At 40.2% G+C, this 20,432-nt stretch overlaps 1 protein-coding gene across 2 annotated transcripts; it reads left to right on the forward strand.

Moving 5' to 3' along the window:
• The first annotated feature begins 165 nt into the window (after positions 1 to 165).
• Positions 166 to 15,940, forward strand: mrpl32 (mitochondrial ribosomal protein L32). Of its 2 annotated transcripts, XM_063069836.1 has the most exons (4): positions 188 to 285; positions 388 to 504; positions 14,390 to 14,577; positions 15,506 to 15,940. In XM_063069836.1, exons 1-4 carry the CDS (start codon positions 201 to 203, stop codon positions 15,761 to 15,763), a joined length of 648 nt encoding a protein of 215 aa, XP_062925906.1. In that variant the 5' UTR covers positions 188 to 200; the 3' UTR covers positions 15,764 to 15,940. The 2 variants fall into 2 exon arrangements, with proteins under 2 accessions (XP_062925907.1, XP_062925906.1); XM_063069837.1 differs by lacking the exon at positions 388 to 504 and having other exon boundaries at positions 166 to 285.
• The last annotated feature ends 4,492 nt before the right edge of the window (positions 15,941 to 20,432 follow it).

The following is a 20,432-nucleotide window of genomic DNA, read 5'->3' on the forward strand; positions in this document are numbered from 1 at the left end:
TTGAGGCCACTGGCAAATGGAACTACAACTGTTGGTCTAGGCGGCGGTAGAAACAGGGGAATGGATGCGTGGAAGGAACGCTGGGAGTTGTAGTTTAAGAGGAAACTCCGCCGGTGAACTCACACGTGACTAGAACGCTATCCAATCCAATCGGCGGCTTCTGCGGCGGTGGCGCGTGCGCGGTGCACCATCTCCCCGTAATGGCGCTGCTGCAGCGGTTGGCCTATTCGTGGACGGCACTGGAGAGTGTTCTGCTGCAGGCGTTCGGGCTTCAGCAGCGACTAGGTGAGGGACCGAGTATGGTTTAGAGGTGGAGGTAATGGTATAGAGGGGAAATGTAGGTCTACTATTCCCATCTGTTTGATTCTAGTTAGTGTTGTATTTCAGATGTCATACCACATCGACTGCGTCCTCTCAGGGTGGAGGATAACTTGCTTCCTCTCTGGCGTGTGGATTCTCGAGCGGTTGGAGCCACAAGCCGTTCTACAAGTGGAACAGCTGATGGTTAGTTTGAGGTTCATCCATCTGGTCGGCACCTCTTGTGATCTCGATGTTTTCAGTGCCATCCCAAAACCTCCTTTCAATGGTTGTGACCTGAGAGCTCCAGGAAGCTGTAATGCTGCTTTTCTGTAAGGAAGCATTGAGCACAATCTTGTATTCTTGCATTGAGCACATGTTTGATTCCTGACGTCTGTTGCAGATAATCCTGTAGCACTTAAGAGTGTTAGGATCGCTGCCTGACCCTGAGTCTGAAGACTTGATCTTCAACTATTCTATTCATGTAATGTGAGCACGTAACTGACATCTGACCTGGAGCCACAACTCCCAACTCATCAGTCAAGAAGGCACAGCAGCATTTACACTTTCTGAGGAGGTTGAGGAATGGAGGCTCCCTGCCTCCATTCCAACTGCTTTCCACAGAAGCACCATCAAGAGTATCCTTTCTGGCTGCATCAGTGTATGGTACGGAAGCTGCAAGGCATCGGACCCTACAGAGGACAGTAAAAAACTGCCGAGCGGCTCACTGGGGTCTCCTTCCCCAGTTTGTGAGATTTATTAGGAGTGTTTTAGACAAAGAGCCTGAAACTTTGCTGTGGATCCCTACCACACATCCCACAAGCACATGAGATTCTGCAGATGCTGGCAATCCAGAACAACACATACAAAATGCTAGAGGAACTCAGCAGCTCCGGCAGCATCTATGGAAATGAATAAGCAGTCGACGTTTCAGTCTGAGATCCTTCTTCATTACTGGAAAGGAAGGGGGGGAGGCACCAGAATAAAAAGAAGAGGGTGGAGATGGAAGATCCCACAATTTCTTTGACCCAGTTCCATCAGGAAGGAGGTACAGGAGCATCAGGACTAGGATTGCCAGACTGGCTAACAGCTTCTTCCCTCAGACTGTGAGACTAATGAATACCCTGCCACCACCGAGTTCACATCACTGGGACAGTGAGCTGTTTACTGTACATTTTACTGTTTACCTGTGCTGTGCACTACATGCATTTTCAATTATATTTTTTAAACTTGTATGTGGTGTGTGTGTGACGTATGTTTTGTGGGTGCACCATGGTTGGGAGAAACGTTATTTCATCTGGTTGACAAGTAATTTGGAGTCATCAATTAATGAAAGGCCACAATGGGACATTCCATTCTTTTATTGAAAGGAGTCTGGCAAGATATAGAAAATGGGTTTTTTGCATGGTTTCATCATGGAATTTTATTATCGAATGGTCGTGTGGTATGATTTTGCAGCTTGACAGCTGAGGTTTGGGTAACATTGATTTGAGAGTGCTGTCACTGTAACTGTTCAATTGAGCAGTTTCCCATTAATTCTGAAGAGTGGCTCCATTCCTATTTAGTTTCTTTGGAAGAGAGATGTAAGGTTGTGACAACAAAGGGTGATAAAGCTATTGGGACAATTGACACAGCCAAGTTTGACAATGGTCTTCACTGAAATTGGTTCTATTGCAAACACTTTGGTTAGTACCATGGTTTGCACATGTAAGATAGAGCCAAATGTTTGAGGATAACAAAATTTGAGAATGTTCGACACTACCTCTCAAATGATGGAGCCAAAGCTTTGGTAAGGTCAATAAAGCTTTGTATAATGGCTGGTGCCATTCCTTACGTTCTTGATTAAATTCCCATGCCGTCCTTTGCATGACTGATAGACAGTGTCAACATTATGAATCTAGAAGCAGCTCTTCAGCTGTTGGGAAGAGTGAGAGTCTGTGCCTTTCCCAGTGGAGGGCAGTAGGAAAACCAGTCTGTAGTTACTGCAGTCAACAACATCTTGACAGATAGTCATAATCACTGCATCTCCGAGGACTCCTAGAATGACCTGCTCTTTCCATATATTGGCAATAAGGCTGTGAACTTGTGATTGAAACTCTTCACTGCTAAGCTTCAGGATTTCAGCAGGAATATAGTCTTGCTATATTTGAACTAAAATTTGGTCTTTCAAGCGTAAAGGGCAGGCTGCTATTACGATTTGTTATGACTGGCCCAGATAATTCGTCCCCATTCCCAACCCTCCCTTCTGCAGTTCCTACCACGGTAGCGTAGTGGTTATCACAAAACCTTACAATACCTGTGACTTGGGTTCAATTCCCGCCACTGCCTGTAAGGGGTTCGTACATTCTCCCCGTGACTGCGTTTCCTATGATTAATTGGTCATTGTAAATTGTCCCATGATTAGGGAAGGGTTAAATCGGGGGGATTGCTGGGTGGCGTTGCATAAAGTGCTGAAGTGTGTGAGAGGAACTGTGTTTAAGAATAATCCCTGCAGAGCCCAGCAGGAGTATTCCAAAGACCAAAATATTTGCAACCACCTGTTGGTCCTGAGTGGATGATCCATCTATCTCTTCCTGACCACTTTGGCATTATAAAAGCCAACGGTTAGCCATTTTTATCCCATGAATTCATGTGATATCAAGATGGCATTGAGTAGCCTGGTAGTGCATAAGGTGTTACAGAGCGAGAGATAAGGGTTCAGTTCCTGCCACTCTCTTGAGAGGAGTTTGCACAGTCTCCTCGTGACTGTGTGGATTTCCCTTGGGTGCTCCAGTATCCTACGTTCCAAAAAGATGTACTGGTTAGTAAGATGTGGCTGTGCTGTGATGGTGCCAGAAGCAAGCTAACCCTTGAGGGCTGTCCCAGCATATCCTTGAATTCTGTTGGTCATTGTCACTCTGTTTTGATGTACACATGACACATCAAGCAAGTCTTCAATGCCGAACTGCAAGACCAGAGAAATCTCAGCTGTAGAACACGCTGTGGTACTGTACTAGAACTGCAGGACCAGTGTCTACTTGGCAGTATGTAAAGCAAGAAAAATCTGATCCAGCAGATTACACCAGAGAGGAAATTTTTTCAAAAGAGTTACCTCCTCAGAATTTTTTTTTTTTGTTTATGATAGCTGAACACAAATATGTAATTTCAGAATACTTGTATCATGTAGGAATTTGGAGAAACAAGAAATTAACTTTTATCGAATGCAATGAGTTCAATTGCATAACGGTGCTGACGCTTTCCAATAGTTCAACTAAGCTAAAAATGTTTTTGATGATTTTCATTTGTACTCAGTGCTTGAGGCTTCTCACAATAATCAGCCAGAAATGATGGAAATCCAGTTGCCTTGATACTTTTCTTCCATTACTGCAATGTCCTGGTGAAGTCTTTTACTATGCTCATCATTGACAGCACCAAGATTTGTAGGGAAGAAGTCTAAAAGGGAATGCAGAAAGTAAACCTTTAGTGACATGTTGCACTTCATAGTTTTGTATGCATGAAGTATGTTGTCAACCAGCTGCATGTAGTTCGGTGCTCTGTAGTTAGGAAGAAAATCTTCAACAGCATCCTTGAATGCCTTCCATGTGATTTTCTTGGGTCCCACTAAAATTTCTTCAAATTGCCTGTCATTGATGACCTGTCTGAGTTGTGGACCAACAAAAATGCCTTTCTTAATCTTGGCTTCACTTATTCTGGGAAACATCTGTCTCAAACACCAAAGTCCTTCATGGAAATCTAAAACCTGTCCTGGACAAGATAGAAAACTTCTCAGCTTATGTTGTGGGCAACATTTTAATTGATTTGAATTATGCATTGAAATAACAAATTTAGGTGATTTTAAAAAGGAAAAAAAACGGTGCATGATAGGGAAGTTTCATGGTGACTATCATGATCACCAGCCCAAGTTCAGTGCAGAGCCAAGTAGATGTTACGGAGCCCAGAGCAGCTGCAGCAAGCCACAGCCGCTAAGTAACAAATAAATTGATACTTAAATGGCAGTGCGTCTTTTTTTTTAACTATTTCCATGAAACTTTGGCAAATTGGGCACCCACCTAATTGCGCCAAAATGTACTGGTCCTGATGTGTCCCAATACACTGGAAACCACTGCAGTTGTATGTCTTTATGGTTAACTGAAAGATTCATTTGAACTGTGTGAACACAAGAGGTCGCTGTTTTGAAGTCTGAAGAAGGGTGTTGGGGACGGAAAGCAGATTGAACTGAATGAATTGCCATTTATTTTAAGGAAAAGTTGCTTCTTTTGTGTGTGTTGTGCAACTGACCTCCATTTCCATTGAGTTTGTATTTATGTAATGCTTTTAGGAATAAAAGCACTTTTGGTGCGCCTAAGAGCAACTCGAGTAGCAGCAATACTCTCAATGGATACGATTCAATATTCTTGTTTCAGCCTGATGCAGCTAACAGCACTACTGCTTCCAAGGTCAGTACGGTCAACAACGATATCTTAATGCGTTTAAACAATCTATCGTTACTTAAAACTGACGGAAACAACACTGATTGTGGATGGAAGCACAGGATTCCATGGAAGAAGCGTGGCTATGGATCAGGGATACAAGTGCGTTTAAGGAAGCAGAGTTTTAAACTCCCAATACCGACTATCTTGCTGGCAAACGAGCAGTCTCCAGTGAATAAAATCAATGATCTCAGAGCTAGAGTGCTGAATCAGAGGGACATTAAGACCACGTGTGTCCTTTGTTTCACAGAATCATCTACAGCTGTGAAGATCCCTGCTGCTCCTAATGAACCTGTGATCTGTGTCCCAGAGGCCAATGTGAGGCTGTCTTTAAAGAGGGTGAACCCTCACAAGGTGAAAGGTCCCAATGGAGTACCTGGTAAAGCTCTGAAAGCCTGTGCCAACCAACTGCGGGAGTATTCAAGGACATTTTCAACCTCTCACTGCTACGGGCAGAAGTTCCCACTTGCTTCAAAAAGGCAAAAATTATACCAGTGCCTTAGAAGAATAATGTGAGCTGCCTTAGTGACTTTCGCCCAATAGCACTGGCATCTACAGTGATGAAATGCTTTGAGAGGTTGGTCATGACTAGACTGAACTCCTGCCTCAGCAAGTACTTGGACCCATTGCAATTTGCCTATCACCACAATAGGTCAACGACAGACGCAATCTCAGTGGCTTTCCACAGGGCTTTAGACCACCTGGACAACACAAACACCTATGTCAGGATGCTGTTCATCGACTATAGCTCAGCATTTAACACCATCATTCCCATAATCCTGATTGAGAGTTTGCAGAACCTGGGCATCTGTACCTCCCTCTGCAATTGGATGCTCAGCTTCCTAACCAGAAGACCACAATATGTGTGGATTGGTGATAACATCTCCTCCTCGCTGACGATCAACACTGGTGCACCTAAGCCCACTGCTCTATTCTCTATATACCCATGATTGTGTGGCTAGGCATAGCTCAAGTACCATCTATAAATTTGCTGATGATACAGCCATTGTTGGTAGCATCTCAAGTGGTGACGAGAGGGCGTACAGGAGTGAGATATGCCAACTATTGGAGTGTTGGGTGTCACAGCAACAAGCCTGGCACTCAACATCAGTGAGATGAAAGAGCTGATTTTGGACTTCAGGAAAGGTAAGCTGAAGGAACACATACCAATCCTCACAGAGGGATCAGAAGTGGAGAGAGTGAACAGCTTCAAGTTCCTGGGTGTCAAGATCTCTGAGGATCTAACCTCGTCCCAACATATTGATGCAGTTATAAAGAAGGCAAGACAGCAGCAATACTTCATTAGGAGTTTGAAGAGATTTGGTATGTCAACAAATAGTCTCAAAACCTTATATAGATGTACCGTGGAGAGCATTCTGACAGGCTGCGTCCCTGTCTGGTTTGGTGGGGGGGGAGGGGGCTACTGCACAGGACCGAAAAAGTTGCAGAAGGTTGTAAATCTAGTCAACTCCATCTTGAGTATTAGCCTACAGAGTACCCAGGACATCTTCAATGAGTGATGTCTCAGAAAGGCAGCGTCCATTATTAAGGACCTCCAGCACCCAGGGCATGCCCTTTTCTCATTGTTACCATCAGGTTTGAGGTACAGAAGCCTGAAGGCACACACTCAGCAATTCACAAGCACCCTCCTCCCCTCTGCCATCCTATTCCTAAATGAACATTGAACCCTTGGAGACTACCTCACTTTTTTAAATACATAGTATTTCTGTTTTTGCACCATTTTTAATCTATTCAATATACGTATACTGTGATTTATTTTTTATTATTATTATTATTTTATTTTGGTTTTTCCCTTCTATATTTTGGATTGCATTGAACTGCTGCTGCTAAGTTAACAAATTTCACATCACATGCCGGTGAAAATAAACCTGATTTTGATTCGGGTATATGTTAGATGAAGTACCTCGCAGCCAACTTGGTGCCTCAGTGACTTCCACGATGTTGTACTCTGTAAAGTAGGAACATGACAACTACTTGGTGCACAGTAAATTCTTATTGAAAAGGTGAGAGATAAATTTTGGCCAGAACATTGAGGACAACCTCTGTATTCCAAATCAAAAACATACTGAGATCTTTCATAAAGACATTATTTGCATTGCATTCAGTTATGTAATTTGATTGGTTTGAAATGACCAGTTGAGTTCTACATCTGATATCGAAGAATTCTGTGTATGGTGCACAGGTCTCTACAATCTTATTTGGGTAAGAGTGCTCTCCAGTTAGACTCCTTGTTTTAAAGCTACAAAGTGCAGAGCTTTGAATGGGTGGAAAAAACTGATTTGTTTTGAGCAAACATGTTATAGGAAATATACAAGATACATGTCCTCCAAATATTTATGCTATATTTTGTAATTGAGCAGAAAGTTGGTCGAGCTTCTTGGTCCATAATTGTAACCAGTTTCAAAGAGAACACCACGTTGGAATAGATCAGGGATTCCAACAGCATCTATATTTAACTTTGTTCCACCTACCAGCGTGAGGGCAAAACAAAAATTTATCTAATAGCTTTCATGACCTTAGCACTTCAGAATTGTTTTAGTAGCAAAAGCCAATTAGCATCCTTTATCATTCCAGAAAGAGAAGTACAAGAATGGCCTTATTACAGATTGAGGTATGGCCATTGGATGGCCTCTGTTCTTCTGAACAGTGCCATTGTATTTTGACCGTACAGTTGACGGTGTAGTATCCAATGGCGTAATATTACTTCTGAATGATTGCACCTCCTATAATGCTGCATTCCATCAGTGCTGTATTAGTGTCAACCCTGATGTTGTGCTTGAAATTGTGGTGTGAAACATGAATCTACAGGCAGGGAAATGGATAGTTAACTTAACTGAAAAGGGTAGTGGAGAAAATACCAGATTTCAACCACTTCAGGGTTGTTTCTGCTATACCTCCACTGTAGGCTGTGTCATTTGTGCTCAGCTGGTAGCACCTGACCGATTCAGCCAAAAGAATGTACTGTACTCTTAAGATTCACTCCAGAATTTGAGCTCAAATGTCCAGGTTGATACTTTATTGAAGAAATAAGGATATGTACGTTGTCAGGTGCTTTCCTTCAGATGACTACCCCTCCCCCCATTTCTTCAGTGAAGATCAGATTAGTGTGATTCTTATCACATTGATGGTTTGGATGCTGCAGTGCATGATAGATTGATTGTCTGCTTCAAGTTCTTGCTGTAATCCAATGGTCAAAACACTCTGGGGTAATTGAATCCATGAAACCCTCCATATAAATACTATCTAATTTCTGCCACTTCTGTACTTCCATCTGGTTTCTCTGATCTATGCCAGACATTTTGAATTGGAAAGTACAGAACTGATGATGAAATTCCCTCAGGATATTAGTTAAGTGGTTCACTTGATACAGTGTGAAGTTATAGTCTTTGCATTTGACAAACCTAAGCTTTTTCTGATTGCTGAAGCTTTACTGCACTCCATTGTGGGAGATTTTCAACCACAGGCAGTCTAGGGTTAATAACTTCAGGATTATGAGGATACCCTGCCATTCTTCCACTCTTGCTTGTCCTGCTTCCTTTCCAATGAAGGACGTCAGTCGTTCTCTCATTGTTACCAGTCTACGGAAAGTACGCTGATCTCCTAGGCTGTTATCAGTGCAAAATGGGCACTATCAATCTACTCTACCTCAAAACTATTGCTACCTCTTGTATATCACTATTCTTTTATATATACTGATATAGGGAATATTGAAACAGTTTTAGAGAACGTGTACTTAGAGTGAAGTCAGTATATGTCATAAATAATTTTATTTTAGTACAAAGGTTAACTGGCAATTGGAATAATTAATTTCAGGGAGGGAGGAAAAGAAGGTAAAGTTACAAAAGTTTGTTTGGCATAATAAAAGCATTATGGATTCGACTGAGTAGTTTGTACAGATTTATGATTGGGATATAAAATGCTTTGGAGGAAATTGTTGCTGTTAACTATACCATGAATGCCTTTCCTGTAATGTTGCTACTGAAGATGATTATATAGCATCTAATATTTATCATATCCATAGGGTTGCCATGAGTCGATGATGACTCAATGGCACACAACAACAATATTTATTTAGTTGCTCATGTGTTGGCCTGTCCTTGATGCCTTTTGAGCAATGGAACAGCATTAGTTGCCCTACAGTCTTCTGGAACTTCACCGGTGGTTAACAACAAAGCAAATATCTCAACCAGGGCTTCTATAATTTCTTCCCTGGCCTCCCACAAGGTCTGGGGGTGCACTTGGTCAGGCCCTGGTAATATACCAAACTTTATGTGACTTTGCAGATACGTTCTTTTCCTGCTATTTTGGTACAGTCTTTGTCAAGTTCAGAGAAGCCTTTGTTTCATTTGATCTTGGAAGAGTAGAACAAAGATTGTTATTGTAGGTGATGAATTAGCTGATAGGTATTAGAGTGGTCCACTGTTAGTAAATTAATAGCCAAGCCAAAAAATTAAATACCAGAAATGATATGGAAAAAATCTTGTATTAATCTAATGATCATTCAATGAAGGTGAAAAAAATCGTAGCCATACAATTTCTATCACAACATTGGTACATTGAAAACACTTTGTAACCAATTAAATGTCTTTTGAAACATTATTTAAGAAAACTGACTACAAATTTGTGCACAATTAGGTCCTGCAGTCAAAAGTGATAATACAAATTGTTCAGTGAGTTTAGTTGAAGAAATAATATTGACCAAGGAAACTGAAGGGGATTTAATCTTTTAAGTCCTGCAGACGATAGACCTCCTAGCCAAAGGGAGCATCATTTCAATTGTACACAGAAATATTGATCTGAATTATGGGCTTAAGCCCCTGACCTTGGTTGACCAGACAAGTGAAAAGCACATGGTCACAACTGAACCCAAGTTGTTTCATAATCAGATTACCTAAAGGATATTTCCATTGTCTTGTCTGCAGTTTCAATAAAAAATTATTTTTTACTTTAAAATTTTTTTTTACATTGTTAAATTTATAGTGATAGCTTGTCACATTAATTTATGTTTGCATTCAAGTTGCTTGTATATTCGTGGTGTATTTGCTTGTGCTGGTCTCAACACAAGAGGACCTCAGTGAGCTACTTAATGGTTTGTAATTTCACCAGTAATGAGTACTGCAGCATTTGAGTTCCTTGTGCTGCAGATTTTAAATTCTAATGTTTGTTGCAATCAAATTCTTATGCAGTCATGACTACATTACAATGACTAACATTGGTGGTTCTTTTACATTTCGCTGTATGATGTTTTATTCCTTTAACTCCGAAAAGTATTGTTTTGTCTACCCAGTTTTTGTCTTTTTTTTACAGAATTTACAAATATACTCAAGTTTATTTCATCTTTTTTTCACGATCTGTAAATCTATAAGGTCTTTCTGTATATTAATCAAAATGTCAAATACAGTGTGGAATGTGAAATTTTCGTCTTTCACTGCAGAAAAATCTCCTAGAGCATTTCAGTGGCAAACTGTCAAATATAACTGAGCATCAAGTAAGGGAGTACTAGGAGAAATAAGCAAGCCCTGTCCTGCTGAAATGTTAACTGTTTGTTCCTCTTCATACGTGCTCCCCAACCTGCTGAGTTCCTCCAGCATTTTCTCTTTGTTGCTCTGGATTTCCAGCAGTTGCAGAATCTCGTGTTTATGAAGTGAGCAAAATAAAATCCTTGTCAAAGATTTTGACCAGAGTTGGTTCAAGGAAGGAAGGAATAGCAGAACTTAGGGTCTAGATGTCTGTAGGCACAGCCACTGATTACAGATGTCTTAGAGCTTAAGGCCAGGGATGGTGCACTGTGTGATCATGGGTAAGCCTCTGTTACCCAGCTTGTCTGCTAATAGAACAGTCACACTACACAACCTCAGCAATGACTTTAAGCTTCTGTTGTTTGGAAAAATTTTTAAAAGCAGGGCAAAATCTGTTTGCTTAGCAGAACAACACAATGTGAAGTATCAAATAACAAATGCAGACAGATTAATCTCGGTTCCTGGTTGCATTTTCCAGAAGATACTTTCAATTTCTCTATTTCTTTAACTTTCATTATTGATAACTGAATTTGTCAGACAAGTTCAGGCCTCAACAGAATTGAGGGTATTTTGCAAAATAGCAGAGATAAATAAAAAATCCAAACATCAGGAAATTGCAGATACTGAAAATCCAAAATAAAGACAAATTCTGGAAATATTCAGCATATCAGGCAGCACCTTTTGGACAGATAATTTAAAGTGTTAGGCGATGTAAGTTTGAGGTCATGAAATCTGTTATATAAGTAATTCCTTGCTCCTGTCTATCCACAATTTTGAATATGTAATATCCTTTTACTTTAATTCTGCAAAGCACTCTAATGCTTTCAGCATTGGGCACGCGGTAGAAGAGCGGTTAGTGTAATTGTTTTACCGTGCTAGTGATCACTGATTGGGATTCGATTCCCGCCACTGTCTGTAAGGAAGTTGTACATTCTCCCTGTGACCACATGAGCTTTCTCTGGGTCCTCCGGTTTCCTCCCACATTCTAAAGGCATGCGGTTAGGGTCAGTAAGTTGTGGGCGTGCTGTGTTGGCGCAGGAAGCATGCAAACTTGCAGCTGCCTCCAACCCAATTTTCATTGATTTGGTTTGAAACAAAATAATGCATTTCATTGTGTGTTTCAAGGTGCATGTGACAAATAAACATAGCCATACCGGAACCTTAGAGCCTATTCTGATGAAATTTCATTAACCTGTAAAGTCAATTAAAAGTGGCGTGTGTAGGAATTTCTTGCAGAAGGTAGTGAATTCTCTATGCCATTGGATTTTGGAGATTAGACAGTTGGGGCTGTTGTGTTGGCAACAGCCCATGACGAACGTCGAGCTCTGTAACGACCTACTGATGCTCACCACTAAAATGGAAAAGAGAAGACTGCAACTAGCGGGGCACTGTCTACGCCACCCCAAGCTACCTGCCACCCTAATCATCATATGGGAGCCCAAGCACGGGAGGATGAACCCTGGGTGCCCTCCCAAGACTATGGTCAACACGCTCCTAGAAGACAGCGGCGTGGCTAATGTAGATGAACTGAACACACTGATGAGGGAGAAGTGGAGAGTCCGTCATCGTGCCCGACGCCGCCCCCCTAGGCCTGAGTCGACATAGTAGTAGTAGCTGTTGTAGAGAGGTAGATAAATTTTTGAAATATCAGAGAACTGAGGGTTATGGTGAACTGGAATAGAAAAGGCTTTTAAGGGTTTTGTGCTGCTCAGCCATTATATTAACTGACAGGGCAAACTTGAGAGGCCAAGCAGCTCATTCCTACTCCTATTTTCCTGTGAATATTCCCTTTATTCTTTCCACCCCTCCTCTGTAAGTTAAAATATCTGGTTTTCCAGTTTTGTCTAGTTCTGACAAAAGATCATTGAGCTGAAGTATTAACTTAGTTCTTCTTTCCACCAATGCTTTCTAATCTGTTAAATAGTTTGTTTCTGTTTTATTAAAAGATAATTCAGGTTAGACTTCCAAAGTTAGTGTAGCCTGAGTCCGTTTTGATAACAAGTGCTTTAATTGCTCTTTAACATTGCAGAACTTCCCACCAGTTCCTAATTTCTGACCTGCTTAACGAAGTTTATCTCATAGATGTCTAAACTTCAACGATCAAGCATTGGCCACATGGTTCTCCAACCTCATATTTTACAGATTATGTTCTTAAGAGTTTTATGAATGCTGTTCTTAACTTGCCTTTCCAGATCAAAGGTTCAAAGGTTGAATTTAATGTCAGAGAAACACATACAATATACATCCTGAAATGCTTTTTCTGCATAAAACATCAATGGAAAATGTATACTAGAACAGATTTAAATGTGGTCTTGTCTCCAGGTCTCCTGAGAAAAGACAATAGGAAGCCAGTAAATCAGAAAATGATGGAAAAAACTCAGCAGATAAGGCAGTATTTGTAGGAAAAAAATGGCTAATCATTAGTCCAGAATTCATTTTCCTTAATACAGTAGTGGTTGCGTATCAAATGTATTTCATTGGTTTCGCGGCATTTTAAGATATTCTGAGGTATTGTGAAATATAACAAGATGGTACCAACGAACAATGGCGACATATTCCGGATAGTCCACGAAACCATTTATTTCAATACTTTTATGTGTTCTTTTTATTTTGAATATGTTTCTGGATTTGTTAGAGCCTGCATACAGTTTGGAGATTGATTGAATGATCTAGAGCTTTGCTGTCTCTGCGAAAATTCCAAGAAGCTAGGGCGAGGGGCTTTGAGGCGAAGGAACTTAGCAACGGGGTTGAAGCCTATGATATATAAATATATTTTTTATTTACCTCTCACTCATTCCCTCTCCACCCCCCCCCCCAGGTCAGAGTTGGTTACTGAAATTCTTGGATTGGACTCTTTCAGTTTTGTTTTATATACTTTATGTTTTTGGTCATTCTTTCTTGCTGCTGTTTGGCATGTTCTGTTAGTTTTATTGTGCAGGGGGTGGGGTTGGGGTTTGATGCCCTCGTTGCCATTTGTGCAATTTTTTTGCCTGTGGGGATTATTGATGATCATGTTACCATTTGGCACAATTTGTTAGTTTTGTGTGGCGAGTTTGGGATTTGACATTCTTGTTTGCACGATTTGTTTTTTATGTGTTTGGGGCGGGGGTTATGTTGATGTTTGTGTGTTTTTTTTCTGTGCCAGTGGTGTGTTGACATTTTTCTTTGAACGACCTCCATAGTTTTCTTGGCTATCTGGAGAAGATGAATTTCAGTTGTATACTGCATTCATATTTTGATAATAAATGAACCTTTAAACTTAGGAAACAGTAGGATGAGGGAACCCACACCAGTCCTCGTAGCGGGATCAGGTTTGGAAAGAGTGAGCAATTTCAAGTTCCTGGGTGTCAGTATCTCTGAGGATCTCTCCTTGACCCAACATATTGACATAGCTGCAAAAAAGACACAACAGCAGCTATATTTCATTAGGAGTTTGAGGTGATTTGGTATGTCACCAAATCACTATAGACGTACCCTGGAGAGCATTCCAAATGGCTGCATCACCACCTGGTACGGGGCGGGTGGTGGGCTACTGCATAGGATCAAAATGAATTGCAGCGAGTTATAAACTTAGTCAGCTCCATCATGGGCACTAGCCTTCATAGTATTCAGGATGCTTTTAAGGAGTGATGCCTCAAAAAGGCAGCATTCATCCTTAAGGACCCCCATCACCAAGGACGTGCCCTCTTTTTATTGCTACCATCAGGAAAGAGGTACTGAAGCCTGAAGGCACCCACTCAACAATTCAGGAATGGCTTCTTCCCCTCTGCTATTTGATTTCTGAATGAGTATTGAACCCATGAATACTACCTCAGTACGTTTTTTATTTCTATTTTGCACTATTTAACTATTTAATATATATACTTACTGTAATTCACGTCTTTTTTTATTATGTATTGCATTGTACTGTTGCAACAAAGAGGACATTTCACAACATATGCCAGTGATATTAAACCTGATTCTGATCCCAAAAGGTGCTGTTGGGTAGTTATGTAAGTCTTATTGGCTGTAATGAATAAATAGCCTTTATTGCTGTGTCAGTGAGTTCTAATTTGTTTGCTTTTTCTACTTCTCTGCTTCCAGCTCCTGCGTTGGCAATACAAGTTCCAGTGGCCTTCCCTCAATTTGACCCTGATGCCTATGAGAATGACCAGGGTGACAACTCTGGCTTCTTGGATAGTATCTTCTTGATGGCAGCACCAAAGAAGCGACGCACTATTGAGGTTAACCGCTGCAGGAGAAGGAATGTTCAGAAACTAGAGAAAGTTAAGGTACTTGTAAATAAATAAATAAGCAACAATATGATTTTTACAACTGCGATCAAGAGTATATCCGGGAATTGTGTCCCCCTTTTCTACTCCTAACACCCCAAGTCCTGACAAATCTTCCAACATACCTATTTGTTGCCAGTGATTTTTTAAGTGTCTATGTTCCGGGGCAGCAGAGCATGGAAGGAAATTGTGCTCTGAAAGATTCTTTCCATTGCGTCCCGATGTCCTGCTCTTTAACCATAACCTTGTATTTTTTTTTCTTTTCAAGAGAATTTCCTTTCTGAAGGCTACAGTTGAAATTGATTCAACTGCCATTTTAGGCAGTGAGTTCCAGGAAATCATTATAAGACCAGAAGTAACCTCCAAGGTTAAGTCAATTTTGGGGAATGAAAGGAGCATTTTGTATCTGAGTTTTATTGGATGATACAGTATCTTTAAAGTGAGCACCCTCTTTATCCTGTTTTATTCTTTTGTGCTTGCTGCCCCCACTATCCCCAAAACTTGTTTGTCTGCCCCTGCTTTTTCCCAGTCACCATAACCAGTATCCCATTTATGATTAAAATGAAGTTTTACTTTCTGCCAAAAGTTTCGTACATGTAAGTTAATGCTCTGTGTTCTGAATGCTTGTGAGTAACTTGCTGTCAGAACTGAGCATGAAAATAACTTTCTGGATCACCTCAAAGTGATCAGAGGCTCTAGACTGACTGAGCATAACTGAAGTAAACTCCAAACTGTCATTATTTTAGCTTTAGTTAGACTGGGTGGCAAGTGGAAGGCATCCTTACTGGAGCTGTGCACTTGTATCAATTAACTCTAAGTATCAGTAACTAATATAAAATGTGTGACAATGTTTTAATTTTAAGATTAATAGATGCAGCAATTTTGTTTAGTTTTATTTATCTTACTTGGTACTTTTTTTCTATTTCAGAACAACATAGAAGTTTGCCAAGAATGTGGCTACTTGAAACTGAAGCACCAGCTATGTGCCTTCTGCTACAAAAAGGTTGCGCATGAAACAGCCCTTGTACGTGCACAGATTAAGGTGCAGGAAAGAAGGCCACTTAACACACCTGCAGTAGAGACAGTTGTGCTTTACCAGGGGGAGAAAGCAACAGAGGCTGACAACGGGAAGAGGATCATTGAAAGAAACCTAAAGCGGCCATCATGGTTTACAGTAGGGTCATGAGATGGACACTGCATAGGTGAACAACATAGTGTTAAAATATTTTGTTTAAAAATAAAACATAAGGCAAAGTTAAACTGTGTCACTGAAATTAGAAGCGAAGAGATTGCTTGTTCACATGGCAAGTTTTGTTTGAGGTACTTGGTCTGATTTAAAGAAACTTGGAATAAATTTTGCTCCACACAAGAGACTTTGGATATTTATTTAAAATAATATAATTTCATTTTAATGACTGCAGAGGGTAATTAGTATTTTTTTCTCAGCATTTCACTATTTCACGTGGTGGCTCTGAAGTAGGCACAAAGGAGACTTCAAAATAAAATCCATATTTTAATATTTAAGACATTTCTCAGTCAGGATTATTTCTGAATAGTTAGGAAAATATATTTTTTATAATAAAAATTAGGTGTCATGTCTCTGTTCACTCAATCCCTTTGTTGACCATTAATGGCAGAAACTTACTTATTTCTTCCCTTAGAATTTTTTTTTTGCCTGTTAACTTTTTCTCTTACTTTTGTTTAATTTTTAAAAAATTTTGTGAAGCATCTTTCAATTAAGTCCTTGGGGCAGCCGCCATTGCTTGTAACGGAATCTATGTCCTTATGCCTATTCTGGGGTAGACAGTGAGTTAATAAATTACAAACAAATTTATTTTACTTTTTCGGTTAATCCATTTCCATCCACTTTCAGTGTCCTTTTATCCCCTTGATCAAGAAATTGTAGATGTGTTGTATTTGACAAATTTGTTCTCTATTTTTTAACAATGCTCTGTAGCAAACTTGAAGATAAAAATGAAGTGATGTAATTCTGATCAGAATATTCTACCTAATCCTTTCCAGGCTCGTTTGAAGATACACACTTTACAGAAAGTCTTTACTAATCCGTCCCATTCAAAATATGACTGTTCTCAAAATGTGAGAAGCTGTTATTCAATGTGATCTCATTTTTCTAGAGAAAAGGGATCAGTTTTTAGTTTGTGACCATCTGCAGCTGATGACCATTGCTGGTGTGGATGATTCTTGCCCTTGTAATGTTGAGTTCAAGATATCAAAAGGAAGTGGTTCACAGAGATAATCTTACACCCCCATGTCTTCTCAGTCGTTCAACTGAATTGCTGATTTATTTCCTTGTATATCTTCTCATATTATCAATCTTCATTTTTATTCTCCACCCTTTTAAAAATTGTTCTTATGATAGTCATGATGGCTTTTCAATAAAGGATGGAAAAGAAAGATGATGAATTGAAGAAAAACTTGGCCTTGAGGCCAGTTGTTGCAAAAGTATTTTGCTTCAATTGCACTGCAATATGGTCTGACATACTAATTGTTTCAAAATACACAAGTCTGAAAGGTAATTTTATGTTTAAGTTATTAAAATTGCCCTTGAAATACTTCCCATTACCACAACCATCTACCTTTAGATGCCTCTTTGGGGCATAAATTGAATCTCTTCAGATTTTACATGTTTATGGAGTGCTTATCTTCAGTCATCTATAATCTGGTATGTGGAAATAAGGTAATGCAGTGGATTCTGGTTAATTGGGACAACCACCTATTTGGGACAACTCTTAAAGAATAAAAATTCATCAAGAAAATAGTTGGGATTCCCTTCATTTATTTGGGAAGCCACCACTTGATTGGGACAGAAGGCTGTTGCCGAACAGTTTCTAACTAGCATCAGTCGCATGCACTTGCGTGGCCATTGGTCAATTTTTAAATAGTTGCATATATTTGTGTTCAAAAAGCAGTGAACTTTGTCGCTGATAGCTGTCAAGTAATAAGCAGTAAGACAATTCAGAAGTGTTTTCCTCAGTGCAGTTTCATGCATTCAGGCTTGGAGATGCCAGAAATGGTCGGGAGTAATCAAAAGGGCACAGTAATTGGATGAATTCCTCTGTCAATGACTATTGGGAACTAATACAATGACTGTTGGGAACTAATACAATGACTATTGGGAACTAATACATACTAATTATAATAGTATGGTTAGTATTCTAATCTGTTCTGTATTTCACTTAAAAGCATAATTTATTACTCAGTTAAATGGTAGTTTGCTTTTTTATACCTTTTTTAACTATTGCCATGAAACTTCGACTAATTGGGGCAGCCACTTAGTTGGGCCAAAAAGTACTGGTCCTGAAGTGTCCAAATTAACCAGAATTCACTGTTTATAAAACATTATGCAATTAAAATCTGTTTTTAAATTTGAAAAGCTGAGGGGTGTATCTAATCTTCCAATGGTTTAACACACACACAAAATGTTAGAGAAACTCAGCAGGTCAGGCAGCATCTGTAGGGGGAAATAAACAGTTGATATTCTGGATCAAGATCCTTCATCGGCCTCTGGAAAGGAAGGGGACAAAATCCAGAATGAGAAGGTAGGGGAAGGGGGAGGAATACAAGGTGGGTGGGTGGGGGAGTGGGGATGGTGTGAGAAACTGGGAGATTATATGTGAAAGAGGTAAAGAAAGGGCTGAAGAAAAATCTGGTAGAAGAGGACAATTAACCATGGAATAAAGGAAAGTTGAAAGAGAATCAGAGAGAGGTGATGGGCAGGGCATGAGAGTGGAGGAGTAGAAAAGAAGGGGTGAGGGGGGGCCACCAGAAATGACGGTGGAGGGGCAAAACTGAAATGTGGTAGAAATGCTGCCTCACCTGGAAGGACAGTTTAGGAAGGAGGTGTTGCGCCTGTCAAGGTTGCAGGGATAAGTGCCGGGGGCAGATCTGTATGGAGGGACAGGTGAACAAGGGGGTGACGTAAAGTGTGGTCCCTGTGGAGAGTGGAAGAGCTGGGGAAAGATGTACCTTGTAGTAGGATCCCAGTGGAGTTGCTGGAAGCTGTGAAATATGATGTGCTGTATATGGAGGGCCATGTGGGCAAAGGGAGTCCTGTGTCTGTTATGTCAGGGGTTTTACAAGTGACAGGGAAGAGATATATTCAAGAATCAGTGGATTGGTGGATGATCTGTCTGGAGATGGAAACAGAGAGATTGAGAAAGGGAAGAGAGGTGTCAGAAATGGACCAAGAGCGCAGGTGGAAGTTGGAGGCAAAGTTGTTGAAATTGGCAAACTCAGCATTAGTGCGGTAAGCAGCTCCAATGCAGTTATCAATGGAGCAGAGAAAGGGTTGGGGAGTGTTACCGTTGTTGCCTTGGAACATGGACTGTTCCATGTAGCTCAATGTTCAAAATAAATTTATTATCAAAGTATGATATGTCACTATATCCCACCCTAGCAAACCAAGCACAAAAGAAGACAAACTGTGCAAATACAAAAATAAATGAATATATAAATAATACTGAGAACATGAATAGTAGAGTCCTTGAAAGTGAGTCTGTAGGTTGTGGAATAATTTCAGAGTTGCGGTGACTGAAGTTAACCATGCTGGTCCAGGAGCCTGATGGTTGTAAGGTAATAAATTCCTGAACCTGGTTGTGTGGGACCCAAGGCTTCTGTATCTCCTTCCTGATGGCAGCAATGAGAAGAACATGGCCTGGATGGTGGAGATCCTTGATCATGGATATTGCTTTCTTGGGGCAGTGCTCCTTATAGAGGCGCTCAATGGTGGGGAGGGCTTTTCCTGTGATGAATAAAACACTGATGGTCGCTGCATATATTGAGCAGATATGAAGGCCAAGATACTGAGTGCTTGATATGACAGTTCACTAATGCCAGTAGAGCAATTAGCCAATAGGAATAAAGATAAGAAAATTGCCAGATCGTGAAACCTTAATAAAGTAACTGTTCAGGCTTAATTTCAAGTGGGTAGAGAACAAGATGACAAGTATAAAATACTCATATCCTTAAACCAAACTAAACGGTCACAATGAGTAATCCATGATTATTCCACTGATTATTTTGAAGTATCAAGGCTTTGTTATTGTCAGGAGTCAGCTGCAGTGTTCTTATCACAAAAGAATGCGATCTAGGTCAAAAACATTTTTTTTAAAAAAAGCATAATATAATGCAACTTTGTGATTTTTAGAACACTGGAACCACTCTTGACAGCAATTATTTTAAACAGCTTCCCCAGCAACACTAAATATGGCATCACATATAATTTGATGCAAGTGATAATGTAAAATTTTTGATTACACTATTGAGTTAGTGATTCCAATATTTTTTCCATAACTGTTTTAAGCTTTATTATGACACTCTAAAATGATACACTAGAAGGAAACTTTCAACATTGGCTGTTGAGATGAGCCAAGAACACATGAATGAAAAGATCTTCATACATTAGCTGTGTGTTCGTATTTCTAAATTACTTCAATGTTTGCACTATTTACTTGTATATTGTAATTTGTGTTTTTATTATGTATTGCAATGTACTGCAGTTGCAAAGCAATGGCGTCCTGTGGCACTCACCTCAATAATAAACAAAAGCTTTGAGAGGCTGGTCAAGGATTACATCTGCAGCATGCTACCACCCAAACTGGACCCCCTACAATTTGCCTACCAACATAACCAATCGACAGATGACGTAATAGCCACTGCTCTACATACTGTCCTTATATATCTGGAGAAGAGGGTTGCTTAGGTGAGAATGCTCTTCTTGGACTACAATTCAGCACTCAACGCCATAATTCCATCCAGGCTCGGCAAGAAGCTCAGAGACTTCGGCCTTGACCCTGCCTTGTGCAGCTGGACCCTGGACTTCCTGTCAGATCGCC

Source organism: Mobula hypostoma, chromosome 17, assembly GCF_963921235.1.
Source record: "Mobula hypostoma chromosome 17, sMobHyp1.1, whole genome shotgun sequence".
NCBI classification, from domain to species: Eukaryota; Metazoa; Chordata; class Chondrichthyes; order Myliobatiformes; family Myliobatidae; genus Mobula; species Mobula hypostoma.